The sequence below is a fragment of the Augochlora pura genome, chromosome 7 (genome assembly GCF_028453695.1).
Source record: "Augochlora pura isolate Apur16 chromosome 7, APUR_v2.2.1, whole genome shotgun sequence".
Lineage (NCBI taxonomy): Eukaryota > Metazoa > Arthropoda > Insecta > Hymenoptera > Halictidae > Augochlora > Augochlora pura.
In genome coordinates, this window is record NC_135778.1 from 24,452,867 (window position 1) to 24,475,208 (window position 22,342).

General features: G+C 35.4%; 1 protein-coding gene across 5 annotated transcripts in view; it reads right to left on the minus strand.

Moving 5' to 3' along the window:
- The window catches only part of Hnf4 (Hepatocyte nuclear factor 4), a 51,381-nt gene that overhangs the window by 18,858 nt on the left and 10,181 nt on the right, over positions 1-22,342 (minus strand). The window contains exon 1 of one of the 5 annotated variants that reach the window (XM_078185915.1): positions 16,667-17,155. The exons of 3 other annotated variants lie outside the window; for them this stretch is intronic. Coding sequence is in view for 1 of the 2 variants with exons in the window: in XM_078185914.1 (XP_078042040.1) it covers positions 16,675-16,687 (13 nt within the window). In the remaining variant the exon portion in view is untranslated. Of the gene's footprint in view, positions 1-16,666; positions 17,156-22,342 lie in introns of those variants that run through there. One more of the 5 variants, XM_078185914.1, reaches the window with a different exon arrangement.

A 22,342-nucleotide genomic window follows, 5' to 3' on the forward strand; every position in this document is an offset into this window, starting at 1 on the left:
TTATCACCATGATCGTGACTTTTTTCATTCGACTGATTTTACTACCATGATTACATCTGTGATTGCATCGTATGTTTCGTTTGATCTTTAACTTTGTTCTATGCATTACTGTTTACAGAATACTGCAATATGTACAATTTATATAAAAGTCTGCATGTCAGGATATACTTTTAAATGAAAAATCAAAGGTAACTGAATTCTTCGCCTCGATTTCACAACAATAAATAGTAATATTTATTTAAATACGCGCGCGCCATTTAAATCAGCAAAAAGAAGAAATGTTTAAATAATTATCTTTCTACAATTATAAGGAATTAATTCAAATTAATTTGAAACATTGATAGAATGCATGATTGTATGTTTCCTTATCGCGCCTTCTATATTTGTAAGGTTTACCAAACTTTACAGTTGTTTATGAAATGACGTTCATATTTTCATTATTTAATTGATTCACATAAAATAGAAGCACAGGTTAATATTACAGGCTACTTTCGTGAACTCAACAACGACGTACAAACGCGTGCAAGGAACAGTTATACTGTTCACCAGTCGAAGACGTTCATGAAAAGTCACGAATCTCTGTGAAGAATCAGGTGTGATTGGTAATCAACATGATCGAATTGCTAACGATTCCAAAAGAGAAGTTTATAGCCAGCACTAATACTTACACAATACCAGAGTATACATGATCTAAGATTCTCTTGGAGCTTTATCAAGAGACTTGGATTGTCGACGAAGTGTTTGAAACGTAAACCGTGTTAACAAAATCCGTCGTTTAGCCGGGTGGCAGTTACGAGGATGTAATTGGTCGTTGGCATGATGTTCTCGTGCAACACGTGCCTCTTATCATTACGATGCGCGATCGTCAAGAAAATAACGTAGAAAAAAAAAGGGGAACCGTGGGCAAGGAAAACGTCGCCGATCATGAGAACGGATCATCGATAGACCCGTTACAGTCTCTTCGTTTCTATCTATTTTTTTCCCCCTCGCATCTTTTTCTGTCTCTACGCCGATGAGAAGCGTTGAGCAACAGGTTGACACCGAGCCGGTGAACCAGCAATTTTGTAACGCGCCGTCTTGAAGGCAAAAAAAAAAGCGATGCTGGAACGACTGACTGCTGGGGCCGGGCCTTGATCCCTCAGATAACATGCTCCGGGCACGCATAACTTTAATGAAACCATCGTTTCGAGTTTTATACAGTTTCATTCCAATTTCAAAGGCTTCGACGAAATTAAACGAGATCCGTTCGTGACCTAACTGGTACTTAACTAGGATCAGCCTAATATCCGACTGAGGCTTAGATTTCACGAACGTTTAATCGCGACATGTAACCGATCACAACCTGGCCGAGACCTCGAGATTTTCGATCACCAGCTAATCCTGACCTAACCAAAAGCAAATCTTATCTGCGCCCTAATCTGACCAAGATCTACAAAGTCTATCTCAGTATTACGCGGCGTAACGATTAATAATACATCACCTGCTGCGTCAAGAATTTCATAAAATTAGAGCACTTTATTTAATGATATTGAAATAGCGAAGTTCAGTTGTATGATATCGATTACATTTCCGGTATATTCACGATAAAACTTGGAAGATATATCTGATTAGCTTGTAAATTAATTCTGAAATCCGAGCGAATAAATAGTGTCCTAATCTCAAGAAATCAGATCATTGCTTGACCTAACTAACAAGGCTCTAACCTAACTGCTACACATCTTTCCCTAGGGAATTAGCTACGATCAGCTGGATCGGTTGTACTACTTTCCGATGGTTTCTTGCCAGCGAAAGACAAATGGCTGGAAAGATTATGTTGATCTTTTTATCCTCGATACGCGTAGATGAAGTTTTCGTAACGGACCAAAGCGGCTTCAGCGGCGGCAACTTTTCTAGTAGGCTGCGAGAATGAAGATTTTCTCCTCGCGATTTTTCCGCGAAGATCGTGGCCGTGGCCCTAAGTAACTATTTGCACACTAGAAACGTATGTTTGCTTCGGACATCTTTGTTGAGCATAACATTTCTCACCGGACATAATGGACGCTGCACGGCTGACGGCTGGGTCAGTAGATCGTCAGACTGCAACGAATACTTTGTACGAAATATGTAGTTCATTTTATAAACATTTTAATGGGACTTTCGACGCACAGGATATTGTCCATCACGTTTCACAATTCGTATTTTACAATCGTGTTTCATGAAACACGTTCCCACTTATTTTATCTTCGTTCGCGATGGTATTTGTTATTTTTGTGCTCTTTCTGCTGCTATCAAGGAGGTTGTTGCTAAAATGCTCATAAAAAAAGTCAAGCGGTAATGGATTAAACGTTACGAGCTGGATTAATCGCAGAATATTACGGCAACTATTGTTCTCAGAGTATCTTTCATTTGCTTTCAAACGCGAGATATCGATAGATACTAATCCGCCCTCGCACGGACGTAATTAAAACGGCGCGTAGATAATTTCTATAGCAACCTAATCGAGCAATTTAACGATTTTCTGATTAAAGTTGGCTAAGACTCGTAGATCGATGATATCGAAACAATAGAAATCCGTTTAAATTGCGCTTTGGAAATTTTTCATATTTATTCGTACTTTGCGATTACATTTTACAAATTCTCACGAAGGATTTTATTAATATCTTACTTATTTTACAGTTTTGTCTCTCTGTATGTATAAAATATTTGTAAGCTTGTAGTAATGCCGGTTCCCACGTGTACTGTATTGTTTAATTGCGATACGGGCAACGAGAAATATTTGTATGAATTTTCGTTTGTTATTTAAATTGAAGTTGATGCAACGTTAATGTGCCTCTTTAATGATCTCAGGACAGTCAATACACTGCATTGAGCTCTATGGATTCAACCTTGAGCAAATCTTTGCGTGATACAAGGTAAATCCTCAGCTAAGATCTATTAAAGAGGATTCACATTGACATTCATGTTTGAGGACTCATATTTGAGTTTAGTGTTAGACAGTTCGCGCCGAGAAATTGCGTTTGATGCAAGCGAGCCTGTTGACGTACGAAGAATGGATGGAAAAAAAATTCGCAGGATCGTGGTCACGATTCTGTCGAAGCTAGTTTTATGCGAAACGATTGCTACAAAATCGGCAGACCCGTATTACTACAGTTTTTAATGGTACAGAACAAACTCAGGAGAATGTTTGAATTTTCAATTTGGATTTTAACACGTTCGCTACCAACGTCACACATCAAAATTAATTTAATTGATCTATTGTCTCTAGCGACATATTTATCATAGTTTCTAAGAGATAAATGCAATAGATATAACTAAGTATAATTTTGAATTTTCAAAGTTGGGACGCTTTAAAGATATCTTAAACCAATATGACGAATTTAACTAATTTTCTATATAATTGCCTGAAATTCGAATCTGAAATTTTGTGGTACATTATGTTGTTTTCGTAAAATATTTTGAACATTTCGAAAGAAACTTATGACCACTGCCGAGAAAAATGGCGTCTACTGAAAAGGACATGAATTGCTATTACAAATTCAAAGTAAAGAATATTCGATCCGATATTTCTAGGGAATCTCTGGTAGAAAATGGCTCGTAGAAAATGGCTCGCTATTTAGGAAAAGCAACAGGGAGAACCTGATCTCTGCGCGTTACATGAAAATGATTTTGAACTATCCAAGGAAAGTTTTTATTGCGGAAACTTTCTGAGACCACTAGATGTCTTCCCATCGCGTGGAATTACGTAAAATTTGTCTAGTGCCTCGAATATGTAAATAAGCTTGAAGTGGGATTACGTTGGATCTCGCCGAGAAGGGAAACATTAAGTAATGACCGTCCAAGAGTTTGCGTGCCAAATTATTAACAATTTTAATACGGTGATTTGTTAAGAGCGCTCACGGTAAGTTCTATCTTTTCTAATATATTTGTGTTTGCTCTTCTTTTACATAAATGTAATTCAATAGTAATTGTTCGGACACCGGTAAACTATCATTACATGACGTCAAATACGGTTAACAATTTTCATACCGTAATTCGTTACAAATGCACCTATTACATTCTAATCGTTTAATAAATTTTACCTTGATCTTCTATCGTATATATGGACCGTTTATTTTGAAAGTGGTGTATGTCCATTTTTTCTTGTTTCGAGAAAATTAAAGGTTAACATATCTGTTAATTAAAAAATTTAGGTAAATTATATGAATTCTGGCAATGTTTCTACTGTTTTATCAATATGTAATTTGATTATGTAAATTTGTTTTAGACGTATTTTACTAAACTGATGTATACTTACCGGCTGCAAATGGACTTACACCACTTTCAAAATTAGACAATTCTAAAAATCGTTTAATTTCAATTTTGAAAAATAACTTCAATCGAAATTTTGATTACAAACAATGACATGACATAAAATAGAAGTAGTATTTTTAATTTTAGACGCTAATTACATTGTTAAAATTACAAGATATTGATAGTATTTACTTATACTCTGCATGTGACAGTGTTTCGAAACATGCATGACGCACCGGAGGTATTTATATACCTTATGGTAATAACTGCTTGATGTCTTTATATTTTTCATAAGAAAAAGGCCTGGCATCTTGGTACAAAGGCGTCAGGGCGATTTTTTCAAATTTTAGTGGTCTTCCAGGACGTGTAGGTAATAAATTTATAGTTTTCAATTCTTTGTTCTTCATCGATGTTTTATATAAAATAGTGTATGATGCACTTTTGAGAAACCCCATCCAACGTATTTGCAACCAATTCACCTGTTCTCCGTTAGTTTTTTTTCTTGTCTGTTTTTTAATCGCATTTTGAAGATTTTTTATTGAAACGAAATTCTCTCGATTCATTCCTTCTAAAATGAATTTATTACATTGACATGTAATATGACACGTAATATAAAACAAATGTAAAATAACAGGCTACTGATCGGCAACCATCTGCTAAGCCACCTACCTCTGAATTGGACTTAAACCACTTTCATAATCGATTATTATGCAATTTCATTTACCGACCAATTTTAAATTGTACAAAACATGGGAATTTTTTAAGAAACTAAACACGGACTAGTTATACATAAAAAATTTAGATTAAATTAAGCATGAATTACGTGATATCTCACTTTTTTTCAAAAATAGACTTACCACCATAGAATTACACACCACTTTCAAAATAAACGGTCCATATATAATTTAATACGTAATTGTTTGGGCAGGGATAAAATATGAAATATTTTAATGAGGTAAATTATCAAAAGTATTCGCATTAAATTCTAACTTATAACTCAATTTTTGTATCCTTCTATTGAACAAACACAATTTAATTAATAATCGTCTGAGGAAGAGTAAACTGACGCTATTAAATGGCGCCACATATAAATTTCACTTTTGATTACTTTCGATGTAGCAGCATTATCTGAATTTAAAATTCGATCTAAAATAAAGTAAAACTATATTTCAAGCTACAAAGTTACGTTTCCAAAAATTTATAAATAAAATAAATAAATAAATCATGTGAATACAACAACTTCAATAATGAAGCTTAGTGTATGAAATCGTTGTAGGAGCCACGTTTATGAAATAATCGGCGACTTCATGAAAAATTAATGAAAAAGAAAAATTTAAATTATGAAATTGCGATTAGATTTTCCAGGGATAGATGGAACTTCTGAAAGTTCTAAACGCTGGAACGAAAACGAAACTGGTGCACGTGTGGCGTGCGTATCTCGCGGAGCAAATAACTGGCGGCACGACGAGCCGTTTAATAAACAATTAATCAGAAACGGATGGAAAAACATGCGAACGCGAGCGGCTGCATCCTTCACGCGTGGAAAACTTTCCACGTTTCTCGCTCGCTCTCGCGATGTCGATGCCTTTTATCGCTCCACTAAAGATTTCTTTCGCCGCGGCATACACACACAAAAAAAGGCCGCCATTCCTTTTTTTTTCGTCGCCACCACCACGCGGCCGCGACGATCGACGACGACGAAGCTGACAGAACTAATTTTCATAATTAGCTAGCCGGCAAAGATTGCGTTTCAAGCGTTTACGCAATTTCTCTGTCTCTCTCTTTCTTTCTCGGTTGCTTTCGTTTTTCCGCCATTTTCCTCATAACTCCGCCATGTTTGCTCTTAAATTAATGTCACGTTTAATGGACACTATTCATAGACCGTCCATTATCGTTAATAAATTCCTCGACTACAAAAACAAGCTGCAACGCGGCGCCGAAGAGTCGTCCGTCGCTTTTGAAAATTCGCGCCATTCTTCACGCGCGATAAAGCGAAAGCAATAATTTGTGCAATGAGGAAAATGTTCGTTCGTATCGTGGGAGAAGTTTCAATATCGTGGGAAAAGTTGTAACATCATATTGAATTTAAATAATTTTTTGATTAATTTGTTTCGGTTTGCCGTAATATGAATTTAAATAAAAGTTTGTTTCTTACAGATGATTTTTGGATTTTCGAAAAATACACGCGCTTTTAGTATGAGTTATGCTAAGATAGTATAATATATGCTGTTTTCTGCGTAAAAATTTGAATATCAACTATAAATTTTTAAATCTGTCGCGCTTTTGAGATACGTCGACCTAATATGGCGAATTTAAGCCATGTTTTATTACTTAATATCGAATGTTGGATGTTAGCGAACAATTTGATAGTCTTCTTTGTAATTTCAAACACAAACTAAGATAAATTACGTTCTAGCGTGACCAAAGAATCCTGACGCATTTGGTACTAATTGACGCAAGTAAAAGTTACTTAAAACATAGAAAGTCTGAATCGAGATACGAACACATGTTTCAATCAATTAAATAATTTAGCATACAAGAAAATTCTTAGAGAAAGTTACGCGAATGAAAATATATATTCCTCACCATTGTTAATCCATCTCTCAGTCTATCAGTAAAGAGCAAAATTTCAATTTGGCGCTGTCGCAGAAAATGGTTGACGAGCACATGAATAATTCATTGTTAACTATTTCATCTGTGTATGAAATTACATCTCGAATGTAATAATGGAGAACTAACAACAAATAAAACGACAATTAGCAATTCAATGTTCTGTAATTTAATATGCAATGTAGCATCATACCTGAAGATTAAATCGAAATGAAAACGTCTGCATATGCATCGAGGCTCACTTTCCTAAGACATAATTAGCTTACCGAAGCTACTAAAGATTTATTAAAATCGCTCTGGATTTTCGAATTGAGATTCTAAACGTCCATAAGAACTACATTGACCCGATGATGATATTCGAATTGAAACGACTGAATATCACGCTAAAATCGAATTCACTCTTCACTTAGGAAATTTAAATTGCAACTCTAACTTAAAAACTGGTAGAACAGCTGTGATCCACATGCTGTTTAAATTGTGCACAAAGATTCCAATTTTGCGTTTGGATTTTGCAAAACAAGTACACAAAATTTTGGAATTTTCACGCAAATTATTAAAGGACTTTGAACGACGTAATTAATTCTGTGTAGCAAATTTGAATTCACTACACAATTTTGTATTAGACTTAAATTTAATTTTAATTTAAATTTTATGTGCAACTTTAAATGAAATCTTAGCTGAATATTGCAAATTTTAATTCTACGTTGCAATTTCAATTCAATGTCGCAATTTTAACAAACGTATGTAATTATTTAACGAACTTGAAATGTTGCAATTTTACGTCGACCTTGTCAAATAATTGTCTGACGTCCGCTTGAATAATTTTTCCAACTCCAGAAACCTATGAGGTATTAATGGATGTTGCAAAATGACTGAAATTCGTTGTTCCGAATAATTTAAATATTAACTCCGCGATAACAATCCACGCTGGCATTTTATATAATGAGTTTCACGTGGAACGTTGTGTGATTTCTATTTGACAAACACACCGGTATTTCGGCGTGTGACGACCGGTACCATAATGGCGTCGCCTGGACGTATCTAGATATTTGTCGGAGATGATGAGCGAAATGAATCACGACAAAGCTGGTGACGTAACGTAATATAGCTTCGAGCAGTGAAATTCGAATAGAGAAATGAAATTTTCGGGTCTCAGAAACTATATTTCATTGACGGCATAAATCGACGCATAACTTCAGGAATTAAAGATGGCCGCCAGGCTATCCGATAGTCTTACACGAGCAAAATATTAATCGGTGAACATTAATTCTATCATTTTTTGTCGATGATATGGCGGAGTGATTTGCTAAATAATTATAATATGACGAATTACAATCGCATTAGAATAACTAGCCTTGCAATGGATTCGTCTTATAATTCGATTCGTCTTATATAATACAAAAATCTGTTGATGGTAGCACATTAATTAGCCTCAAGATACGTGTTTGCGAATATTGGTTCTCTAACCTTGATCCACTTCTGATCTCCAATGCAATACAGATTCAATTTTCGCATATAATTGCAAATGCATCGTATTCGCAGCACACGCGCGAAGATATATTTGTCGAAAACATAACTGTCTGCCGCTGGACAACTTTTAAACTCTATCTTTTTTCCTCGTATCATCTCCGAAAAGATTCATTTATTCAGTATTTATAGTAGTCCGTAATGGAAATATCAAATCAGTAAAGACTTAAAAATTCAGTATTGCAATTCAGGTATAAACAATTTATCTATAGTTCGTACAATTCTTGATTGAAAAATGTGTCATCGTTACTTCTGTTAAAATGATATTCGCGAAAAAGACTGGTACTGTATATAATAATTTAAATAAATAAAGAATAAGCCAATGGTGTTGTAAAATATTAATTTTATTTGAAAAAAAAATTGGAAATTTTTGCGGTTGATCTTTGTTCGTGAAATTGTTTATCTCGGTGGGTCAAAGGACTCGTCCGTCATTGTGCGTACTGGTCGTCGGAATGAGATCCGGCAGAAATTTAGAAGGACGATAGAAAGAAAGCGCGGGGAATATGTATTTCGTGTGGCTCGAAAATGAAAGTGAAGAAACCTCATTTAACTTGGAAATACATAAAGTGTGTTATGATCTTGGAATGGAAAGTTGCGCAGCGCTGGACAGAATGATAGCACGCATTCTATTATCCCATAAACGCCTATGAGCATAATTAACTAACGCTCAAAAGCTTTAAACTTTCAACAATCCCAACGTTCACAAACTTAAAAGTTATCGCAATATATCATAAGCATTATCTCAATCTCCGAACACTCGCTTTGACATTAAAAAAAAAATCGATTGATCATCGCTCCGCATCTTAAAAATCTTGACATTTGCGAGATAACTATTTTCTACATCGATCGTATAAAAAGTTAAAAATGTATCTTCGAACAGATTGAAAATAATGTGAACTCTGCTGGTATCTCCGGTCGTCCATGTCTGCCATAAATACATAAATTCATAGCGAGCTTATTGTGTTTCGTGCACAAAGGCGCTCAGTGTGCGTGCATATGCGTAAACGAATTAATTTGTGTCTGGAATAACCGATTTCCAGTGATTGAAAGCGGAAAGATTGAATATTTAATGCTTTGCATGGACTGATGACGTCCGCCATTTTAAAAGAATTTTAACGAATCCTCTGAATGGTCGAAATCACGTTAGATCCGACTGGACGAAATTTCGTCGTAATTCGATACGAAATTGGTGTTCAGCTGGCCGATTGGAATTCAGTGGTTCATTCGGTTATATAACATAATAGCGCGACCGACATCACGTCTGTTCTTTTTTTCTTCCTCTTTCTCCTTTTCTCTTGGACCAACCTCACGTGCAACTCTCCTTTTCTTTTTCTCTACTGCGACCGCTTCGTGTCTTTCGCTTTTTCTTCTCTATTTATGTTGCGTTCTTTATCTTCATTTGTCATCTAGCCTCTTCTGAATCTTCTTTAGCAACTTCTTCACGCACTGGATGCTTGTTTGCCTTTTTAGCGATTTTCTCAACAATTTACACGTTCATCTTTATCTACATTTTACTGTCTTCCGCATCTTCTTCAGCAACCTTTTCGTGTATTTTATAATTGTCCATCTTCTTCCGCGATTTTTTCACTAATTTAGTCGATCTTCATTTATCTTCTAGCTTATTGTAGACATTCTTCAACAATCTGTTCGTTTATCGCATACTTGTTTGCCTTGCTTTTGGAAATTTTCTTCATGATTTATTTATTCGTCTTCATCCATTTTCTAACCTCTTCGGCAACCTCTTCGTTTATTTAATACATATTAATCTCCTCTAATGCTTTTCTTCAGCAGACTCGTACGTCTGTTGAATACTCGGTCATCGTTTTTCCTCAAGTTCTTCAGCAACCTTCAACCATTTCTTCAGCTACTTCTTCAGCAATTTCTTCAGTAACTTCTTTAGTAACCTCTTCAGTAACTTCTTTAGTAACCTCTTCAACAACTTCTTTAGTAACCTCTTCAGCAACTTCTTCAACAACTTCTTCAACAACTTCTTCAATAACTTCTTCAACAACCTCCTTATTTAGTTGCTATTCTTTACTATTATCTTTTCGTTCTTCTTTCCGAGTCTTCTTCAGCGAGCTTTTCATGTATTGAAGACTTCTTCATCTGTTTTAATGTTCTTCTTCAACACAACATTTACATCTAGCTTCTATTCCCTTTTTGTTATTTCTTGATTTGTTTTCTTTTCTTCTTCGATGACCTCTTCATGTATTTGATAGTTGTTTGTCTTTTCAAGTATTACTTTCTAGAATATCCAGACCTTCCTCACGTCTTTTAAACGTCTCTTGATCCATCTTTTTTCTTCCAGTATATCTTAACCGCTTCGCTCTTCATGATTTATTGTTTCCATATTTAACTCCCCCCCCCCTCTCTCTCTCTCTCTCTCTCTAATTCGATAAATTTCGCAATTCATATCAAGCAAACAGGTGAATCAATTGGTGCTGCGAGGTCCCTGAACAAATTGGAGGTGTCGATAAGTGGAAAGTCAACAAATTTCTAAATAGGAAACGGTTGAGAAACGGAACCAAGTAATTAATCGTCATTTCGTAAGCTAGGCCGCCTTCCTACCTCCCGATCTTCAGACGAAATCGAATTCGACACAGGAAACCGTGAGCCACGCCTACCTTCTACTAGAACAACATTAGCTAGTTTCACAGAAGTTTGTTAAAATTATTTATCGATGAACTACAAATTTTTACGCAAAACGAAAACTACCTACGCCAATTGCAAGCTACAAGTGTTGCGTAGATATTTATTCAGTTTCTCAATCTTCTTAGAATGTTGAATATAACAGCATGCTGCTCCTAAATAATATCAACAAAATCTTCTATTGAAATAAGTTCAATACAACTTTTTAATGAAATAGATGCAATAGAATCTCTAATTTAGACAAATTTCACAATGTAAATGTATGAAGTCTGTTATATAATCGAACGAAACATAGTTAATCAAATTTGTTGAACTTAAAAAACGGATTAATCGATCAATAAATCTGGCGGATGCCATTTTGAACGCTCTCAGCTACGTCGTTCCATAGTTAAACGCCACTCGAATAAATCATATTCACATGATTGATATCGTATTAGATACGATTTATAGCTTACTTTGTGTCCTGTAATATGAAAATCCGTAAGCATTGACCAATTTTCATAGTTTCTACGGAAGATTTATGGTTGCCCATTGCCAGATCGTACTCAGCGTACCCATTCTTTTGGAATTTCGGCTGTTGCCCAATTACACCAGCAAGAAATTATTCCCAAACGAAAGAGTTCTACGCAAAAAAGTGAAAGCAAGGATAATAAGTCAACGAACGCGGCGAATGGCTAGCCCGTGTACGAAATTTCTGTTCTAAACATTTTTCCAGCCGTCGTAACCAATCTTTTAATTCATATTGAATTTAGTACAATGCTTATGGTGTTTTGAAATCCTATAAGGAACGAAAGATAAGAATGATGAAAACGCATTATGTTGCACAAAAACGCTAGGAGGTTTCGCATTGCTTTGGTGAAAATCGTATGCATTTTTAATATTCTAAATATTCAAATGCACGGCAGAACAATACAAAATAATTAAATAGGATGAAATATAAAATTTAGTGCTCGACAATGACGAAGACTTTGTTTAAATCGAAGAATGTGTTTAATATAAAGAATCTAATTTTATGAATTTGTCAGAAGAATATGTAACAAATTTTGGCACACATTTATTTTTGAATATTCAAAAATTTGCATGTAAAATTTGACTAATTTGAAGAATTCTTCTAATTTCGAAAAGTCTAATTGAGGGAATTCGTTAAAATGAAAAAATTTGTCGAATTTGAAAAATTTATAAAGAATTCTAGTAGGGTGTCTACTTGTTTTAAACATTTAACATCGTACCTCCATAAATATTTAAAATTTGACGTGTGCATATATGTATATTTATGCGTCTGCAAATCATTGTAAAGTTATAAGATATATGTGCTCGAAAGATTCCATCACTTGTGGAAAATTTTCTAAGGTCGCCGAATTATCGAGCAAACGATCAAATGGTTTCGTTTGATTTTATTGTTGCGTTTTTCGTTTTTAAGCACCCGGCGTAATTCTTTCGGACCACGAATCACTGTATTACACGTCGAATCAAGATAACGTTTAGGCTATTGGTCACTATTTTCGAGCGTTACTATGTTTGCGTATGCTAATGCCGTTTCCCAGAGAGCGAACGGAAGGGAGAACCGTGAATTAACAAGTAAAAGAAGCTTTTAGCTAGAAGAGCCCGCATTAATTATTAATACTGTTAGTCCGACGAGTAAACGCGCCTTCTGAAAAATACGAAAGATATTCGTCTCCATTTTCTGTCTCATTATACCGGCTGTTCTTCCTTTTTTCTCGTGGCATTTTGAGGAAGAGATTTTCAAGGTCGAACATGGGAAAAAACACTTATCTATCGGACATAGTAACCTTCGTTGCTGTCCACGATGATTAAAAATATTTCGACAAATTTTGATACAAACATTACACAAGTTTCACAATGACCTTACAAAATCGTTCCATATATTTTTAAAATTTGTGACATAATCAAAAACTTACTGTTGGCATTCTAAAATCAGTAGCACAGTTCGGAAAAGTAATAATTACATATTAGAAACTGTCGTACGAAATTAAAAAATTTTAGTATGTATACATTTTTAGAATAGCGAAAGAACATTCTAAAAATCGCAACACACGTTTAAAAAAACGTGGCAACATATCATTTGCGTGTAAAATAACATCTCTATATTTAGAACAGTCAAACGGAATTGAATAAAATTATCCGTGTTCCTCTATTTGAAAACATACTTCACATAACTTCAACAGTTGACCGAATTCCCATCTAATTAGCAAATTACCAATTCGAACGTTTACGAATTGATTTACATATTGCACATTCTTGAAGCTGATTTCGCTCTGTAGAGATGAGGAGAATCGTTATTAAGAAATTAAATCAACAGGCAGCTGAATATTATCGGACAAGTTCTTAATCGAAATAGCTATTGCAAATAAAAAATAATTCATTATTTTTTATCTCAGAGAAAGTTTGAAGTAATAAAAGGACAAATTGTATTTTAAAACGGATTATAAATTAAATTCTCAAATAAATGAACGATGGTAGGTAAATTATATTTTTACATGTGAAAATTAAAATGCAGAATTATAAATTGATTTTTTGCACAAGAAAATAAAACAAACGTCATCAAGATCGTGTAAAGATTGTGCGACTGTTGATGGTTTTTCAAAACCATATGAGAAAGATCATTAGAATTCGAATAAGTTTTATGACAAACTGGTTTCGATTTGATTATGCACGGATTCCCGTCGTTCGCCATGTTGATTTTTCTGAAATTGAATCGGTTACATAAGACGTGCGGGCAATGGAGGAACGAAAAAAGAAAAAGAAAAAAAGTTTTGCAAAAAAATTGCAAATACGTGCAGATTGTCTACACGTGGCAACAACGCCTGCGGCGGGACGTGTGTTCCTTTTTATAACAATTATCTCCGTATCTGGGGACAATACTTAAGCGTAAAACTATTTATGCGACAAATAATGATTAGCTGGGAAACTAATATGGCGGAGTAGCATAGCAATCAATGCCGCGAAACCTTTCCATTTATGGAAGTAATTGTTATTACCACGTGACCAGGCCGTTTAAAAGAAAACTCCGGAGACAGAGATTAGCGTTGTGTTATGTACCGGGTGCTTCGAACCGAACGCGGTGCTTTCTAAAATTTGCTGCTTCGCACAGTATTGCATGTAAACAATTTTACGCGCTATTTCAATGTTTCTGAGTATATTGTTCCGCCATTTTAGGAAAACTGATCTGATATGATTGATCTGGCTAATCTGACTGATCTGATTGATCTGACTAATTTATCTGATCTGACTCTTACTGTTTAACACAGGGTATGTGTGTCTGTTATAATCACAGATAAATATATAACGTAAAAACGTGACAATATTTGCTACAAAAAGGATCTTTTCGCACGAATCTAATACTTCGAAAGAATTTTGAATGGATACGTGCGATAATAAGCGAGGCGAAAACTTGAATGACGAGTAAACGATGGAATGAATTACGGTACTACTGTACTACGTCTTAGACTGCCAACAACAGCAAAGAACAGAGCGAAAACACTAAACACAAGGAGTCAAGCGGCAAGTCGTTTCACTTTAGTTGACAAGTGCAATGAGGACATTGCGTAATTGTTTTCCTTTATTTCATCGTGTATAATATAAAATATTTAAATGAATAAGAATATACATCAAAATATGAATGAAATATTTAAATAACCATTTTGATACTTTGAGTCAAAGTTGACCCAGCCGCAGCCTCAGAGTGCTAATTTCGTTCGAAATTAGTTTCTGATAAATATTGTAAATTTAATTGCTAACGATTAGATTCGTAGCAACCTATGTTATGTTTACTGTTATGTTATATTTTCCATTAAATTGAGGTATAAATGACTTTTATTTCTGGGATCGGTGTGTAACAGTGCCCTTATCAGCACTTATCAACCGCACATCGTACTTGGATTAAATACTTGACAAACGGCGAGAAATTGCAACAACTATATAACAGTGAGCGTACGATTGATTACGATGAATTGCTTATTTTATTAATAAATACAGTTCATATATTGAATAGAAAAATATTTATGAGGCGATGTAACAGTGGAATTAATTGAAAAACGAAGCTTTTAAATGGTTGACTTAAAATTCATAAGGAGTGTGTTAACTGTAATGATTAAGAGTTAATAATAAAAGTTAAATACAACTTACAGATAAATATTATATAAATAATAACAGATAATAAAAGATATATTAATGATAAATACTATGTCAACTAACTGGACTAGTTCCACGGGAGTTCTACGCGAACAAGCCTTCTGCTCTCATTAGAGAGACAATTATACCTTTCCGAGTCATTATTAAAATGTAATTAAATCTGTTAATGACTTTGTTTGAGTTGAACGTGGATGAAAAATCAGACACGATTCATGAAATGAATAGAAATACGTTTCACTATAAACGATCACTTATTTAAAATTTAGATGATAATTGAATTGTATGTTCAATAACCATCAAATAATACTGTAGTTCACTTAGCGAATAAACAATACCGTGCACAATTTTCGAAAGTATTCCCACTATTACCGGTCATTAGTATTATAGTACAATTTATATAATTTTTATTATAATTTAATTACTGTGAAATGATTTACGTTATAATTAAATTATTATATCATAATTCAGATTATAAGTTAATCACTATGATATGATTTATATATATGTATAATATAATTACCATAACATAATTTAGAAACGTATCACGCGCACGAGGCTCGAATTATTTTCACCAAAGTGAAAATGACGGAAACCCCAGCAAAAATTATGTAAATTGTACACAAACGAGATCGGCCCAGATCTAAAAATCAACTCGAAATCTCAGCTCGGAACCGTCGAAAAGAAACAGAGAGCTCAATAATAATAAAACCTCGAGCCGCGAGCAAACAAGCACGCACATGGCAGCTAGCTGTCGCAAGCAGAAAAAGAAAGAGAAAGAGAGTGGAGCCAGGTTAAAGGCGAATCGTCAATAAGCCCATTAATCATCCTACTTCTCTAACTCGCCGGTGTATCCTCTTCTTTAGAGAGTCGGCATTTATTAAACAAACTTCATAAACTCTTTTCAAGCGAACACTACTTTGCATCAAAATAATTATTAATTTGATAAGGAAGCTCTCCATTTGTATACCATCTCTATCGTCTGCAAAAACCGATTGCTGTATTTCTGTAACAAAATTCATTTGACTCGAAGCCATCGCTATTTCACATCGAAATAATCATTATTCATGAAGGAAGCTATGTGCATACTATTTAGATCCAAAAAACCATATTTGCATCTTGCAAATCGACGATCGATCCACGGCGAACAATTCATCATTTTGTATTTTGATAACAAACAAGCAATACGTAACAAATAATATTTTGTATTTTTAGAAATAAACGATCAATATATAGACATTAAAAAATAGAGTACGATATAAATAAGAATAATATTAGCATATATTATTTTCTAAGTCGCATTAGCATTAACGAACTTGAAATAATTATCTAGTCTATTATACGCTGAACAACTAAACAATTGACGATGCTTATCTCTTATCTTTATAAACTAATATAAAACAGTTGCTTCTAGTGTTAAAAGCATAAAAACTACTATAAATTCCATCGACTAGGTACAAACATGATTACCTGCGAGACCCATCTCGGAAGCGGTCCGCAGGGTCAGGCTTCCGGTAGCAGGACGACTCCTTGGTTCCGCATTGCGTCTACGAGGGGGTCCTCGCAGGTGGCCTCCGTCATGCTGGTTCTTATCGCGGGTACGAATTACGTTGCAACGCGTCGTGATATCGGTTAATTGCGTAATTGTTCGACCGTCAACGGCACATCGTCACGAAAAATCCACTATGACCGTCGCTGTTTTGGTAGGGGTCTGCGAGGAGATGGAGGGGTCGAGAGGAGGGAAAGAGACCAATATAGTGAGAAGAAAGAGGGGTGGCAACGGGAGTCTCGTCGTCGCGTTGGGATCACGCAAACGGGATTAGAAAGGGCGCGTGCGAACGCCGAAAGTGCCGAGAAGAAACGAGAATATCCGAGATCGAACGATACGCAAACATAGAATAGTTCCTGGACGACGTCGCGGAAACGACTGGCGAGCAGCTGACGAGTTTTGCGCTCAGCTCGCGCTCGAGTATGGAGGGGATGACTCGAGTGATTCGAGTTAAAGAGAGTGGGCATGATTCGAGGAGACTCGACACTCGACTCGAGTCGAGTCGCGAGACATCAGACGATTTAGGAGACGAGTGGGAGACGCTATCGTGCTGTGCCGGGCGCTATACCGATGCTTAGAGGAGTCCCAGCGCCGCCACAGTGGCCCAAGCGCGGGAAACAGGCTTTTTTCGAACACCAACCCCTTTGAGGCGATTCTTTTGCCAATGGAATGATAATTGTAGTTTGCTATTAAATACGTACAATTGTTTTGTATTGATACATTCTAAAATTATAGCAATTATAGCATCTCAAATAAAGTATTCAACTTTAACCACTGTATTTTATCAAATACGCCATTATCACATTATGTAGCATATTAGTAATATTACTATAATAATGTAGTGTAGGCTAGTAAATTATGGAAATTATATCGTATCAAATAGATTATAAATTGTAACAATTGTTGTATTAAATTTATTATTAAATTAGAACAAATGTATTATATTAGATACACTATTAAATTATAATAATTATATTATATTAAACACATTGATAAATTATAATAATTATATTATATTAAACACATTGATAAACTCTAACAATTATGCTATATAAGCCAGAATAAATAACGTTAAATGTAAACATAGATAACATTATTTCTATTGGAAATAGAGAAAAATTGCAGATGCAAATAGATACTCTTGCATAAGTGCACGGTGCAGTTACAAAATGCAATTGTAATTATTTTTCAAATGGCGTAACACAATTTGTTTTGCATAGTTGAAATGTATGTCAATTATAATAGATAATTGGAACACGGTGGTAATAAAACTATTGTAACATTACGGAAAATATTTCAAGTTCTACCACAAATCGGACATTTGACGACGCAATGCGTGAATGATTATTAATTTGAGAGTTTCGGTGGTGCTGCTAAAACGTAAAGCGTCCCCCAAAATGTGAACATAATCAAAGTTAGGATGATTCTCGGTTCTTCTGAACTAGTTTCATGCGTCACGGAAAAAGTTTAGCAAAAAAAAGTCGACTGTCGTCGCGGTATGTTGACATTCGATAAAGAATTCACCAATTTGCATTTTAATAAGCTACCATGGTCTCCTTACCTGTATTACGTGAAACGGAAATCGCAGGAAATTGCGTCACCTGGTTGTCGGACGATATTCTGTATCGTCTTCGGTACAAATAATTTGCGTCAGGACAACCAAAGAAACTCGATATACAATTCGTAGAGACATGAAACAGCGAAATGATTCAACGGCACGTAACGAGAATAAATCCGGAATGGTTTCCAGAACGCTGACATTTCAATGTTGCTTGTAAGGGAATAAATATTAACAGCTTGGCAAGATATTTTAAAGCGCAAACTGTAATTATCACCGGTGCATCATTAATCTTCAACTTTAACAAATCGTTGCACCGTAACCGCGGAAGCTACGCTATCGTTTCCCGCGGGCAAAACTCCTGCGGATTCTTCCGAATACGATAACGTATATTTCAATGATATCCCAACAATTTGAATATGTTTAAATAACGTTTAACGCGTTGAGAGTCACTAAAGAAAGACCTTTCGTGTCCCACGGAACTATTATATAGTTTCTGGCACGGAAATAAAAACGATGTTGCGTTATATTCTTTCAATAGTTTCCGGTAGGGGAAAGGCCACTCTATCGCGTGACACAGTTGGATTTTGGGTTAGGCTGTCCAATTTCAAGAAAAATTTCAACATTTATGTAAATGTCGGAACTGTGAGCCACTAAAAGCAGGAAGGGAAGGTTGCAGAAATGATAAACGAATTAGAACAACTCGAAGCTATTATTGCAGATATAAAAAGTTGTCTGATAAATACGAGTATACAAAATTTATTGAATAATCTGTGTCTTATCGTACAATCGAAGATGTTCCATTTCATTATTTTCATTAGTTTTTCATGTTCTCATCCTTCATAATAGAATTTTAACATGTTAAATCTAAATTCACAGTGCAACGTGTATTTCGTATAATGTCTAACGCAGTAATTGGTACAAAATGTCAATCGTTCGATTTATCGACATTTTTCTTATTTTAAATCACATTATCAGAATACGCTCACTTCTCTCGTTTTTCAGAATGTTCTTCCCCAACAAGATCATTCGGGAATCGTTTCTACGTTCGAAATCAAGAGAAAAGACGGAGAAAAGTGCAACTACAGCTGGCCACCTTAGTAACAGGGTACGGTTACCTTAAACTGAAACGTTTTTCAAAACGGACTCATTCAGTTCAATGACTATAGCGCGACTAATTGACACAGAAACATTCCGCGACTGAACATAACAGTCACTCGATTTTCCTCGGTTGAAAAGCGCAGGAGAATCACCGTTGAAATGCCACCGATATTCGTCAGCGGCGCGGCGACAAAGGACTCCAATTAATTTAACGCGCGGCGCGGTGCGCCGCGCGTGCACGAGGTGTATGTCGCCATGTAAGGGAGATATTCGCGGTGCGCGCAGCAGACCGCCGAGAGAAGTGATAAGGGCGAGGAGAGGGCCGGGGACAGGAGAAAATTATAACAAAGCCGGTGGCTAGCAAATGAGTCAGTTTCGCGATAAACGGAAAGCGGCGTGCAGATTTTCAACGAGTCCGCGAGACGGATAAAGGGGAGGGGCTGGGGGAGAGACACGGGAGGCAATGAAGCAGCCGTAAATGAATCATTTAACGCGCTCGCTGTCTACTTACTGGCGGGACGATCGTTCGCGAGAAATCGATGCTGCGCGAATTTATCCTTGGCGCAGGACGCCACGCATAATTAATCAGCTCGTTACGCATTTGCATGAAGTTTCATTTTTGTAAAGATCGATTTCCATGCAACCGCGCTCGCGTAAAATTGCGATCAAATGATTAATGAATTTCTCTTTAAACGATCGCTACAGGTATCCGTTCCTGTACGGTTCCATTCGCACAAAATTGCATTACTGAGTTACACTTCCGTATTGTACTCGACAAAGTTGCAGTGCAAAGTTGCATTTTGGATAAACGATCGTTTAAATTTCATTCGAACGAAGTTGCGATCTCATTTTGAGTACTGACACAGTAACATTTTCAAGTAGTTGAGGTTTAACAAAATTCATACAATGAATTATTTATAAAGGGATTTGGCTAACATGGTTGAATTTTTATAGAATTGAGATCTAACCAAGTTGAACTCTTCTTGAATTCAACTGTAAGAAAATTAAATTATGCAATCTCTTAAAATGATACAAATAATATTACAACACTGTAATATTATATGTTCACCAAACAACCAAGAGTTAATACCAAACTCGATTCCGAGTACGAGTAATAAACAAAATAACAATTGCAAATCAAATGAATTCCAAGGAAAACATAGTTTTGCGAAATCATCAAAGATAGGCAATAACAAGAATCGACATGGCCTCATCGTCAAGAAATTTTCGTGACTGAGATATCCCATTTTCAGTCTAAACAATTTTGTAATTTAGCACCGTGTCCGCGTTTTCAGTGGAAAAAAGGGAGCGATTTTAATATGTGTCAGGGCTCGAACGTGCTTAATCGCAACTCTTACAAAACACGCGCAGATAGCGCCGGGTAAATTAGCTTTAATTAACTCCGAAATTGCGGCCGATTAATTTAATCCGAGAGACGATTTACATTCATAAAATACCATAGCCTTTTTTGCAAATTACGCTTGTAATTACACAGAAGCGGCAGACGCGAGATTTTTGCGATCGCGGAGTCGCTGATACCGACACTCTAGAATTAGCCTCGTGCGAAATTTCACGCTTTTTTCATATTTGGTGCTCGAAACGGGTTTTGCTATTTCCTGTGCGAAAAATTAAAACAAACTTATTCCAATTCTATGCTGCCTTGTATAAATTATATTTACGTATATACATCTTTAGATACGTATATTATTTTTATCGTTATAATTAACGAAACTATTTAGAACAGTGTTTCCTTGGTTCATACTTCCTTCACACATATTCTGGACAGAAATAAATATCTAAACGAGATGGAAAACATCGATACAGCAGAAATATACTTACACAAATATAATTACTCCTACAATGTTTATACTATGTATACAGATAACAGAAAATGTATTCACGTAACAGAAGAAAAGCTGAATCAGCTTTCTACATGTTTATTCGTTTTTAGAAACAACGTTCTTCTTTTCTCTCATCCCGGAATGTAATTCAACAACAATCTGCGCATTGAAATCTCCTAAAACTTCCATGATTCTAATTCCACTGAAATCGCTTCGAATTTCTCACTTTTTTTTTGTAGTATTTCAGTTTTTTGAATTGCTCGATTCAACAAGTGTTCCACCGATTAGTTCCTAGTTCGAATTAGTCACTAATCGATTGAAAAGTATTTGAACTTTTGAAAGTGCAACGTAAGTAAGTGGATTGCATATGAATAATTATGACCAAAATTGCAATTAGTATACATTTTCGAACGAAAGACTTAAGCAATTCACTTTCTGCCATAGCTAAATTTACATCATCCTTGTGCTCACCACTTATGTTATTATGCGTGTTATCGGCGGTAGCCTTTTTTAGCGAGACGATAAACTTGTTGCTATTGGTTTCATGTATACCAATATCAACATAATGTAATCGTTTTCAATGCGATAAGTGTTTATTCGGTTTTCAGCAATTTCAGTCGAAATTTTGAGATGTACTTCTTTATTTTTTTGTTTACACATTTTAGCTTGGTATTTTGGCTTTCTGTATCCAAGAATTTTTCCGACTAAAATCATGGCAATGGACAACGTTCAATTTAATCAAAGTCACGAGGTATTATGAACGCGTTTAATCTGGAGTTTAATAATAACATATGGAGCAATTCGTTTCAGTATGCGATCGCCTTTGCCCACAAATAATTCGTTTATTTAAAGTATTTATCAGAAACTGAATTATGATTGACCGACAATAGTTAATGTTACGCTAGCTTGTTTATCGCTCTGTCAATTTGCGCTATGATGATAACAGTGTTTAGCAGGCAATACGATTGTTCAAGTTTATCCCTTGTATACTTTTCTTTGTGGTCGGTTTAATGAATTTAATGGTTCAGCCAGTTTTTTGAAATTTCCAAGTCAACGAGCTATTAATAGCGCCAAGCTGCTGCTCTTGTA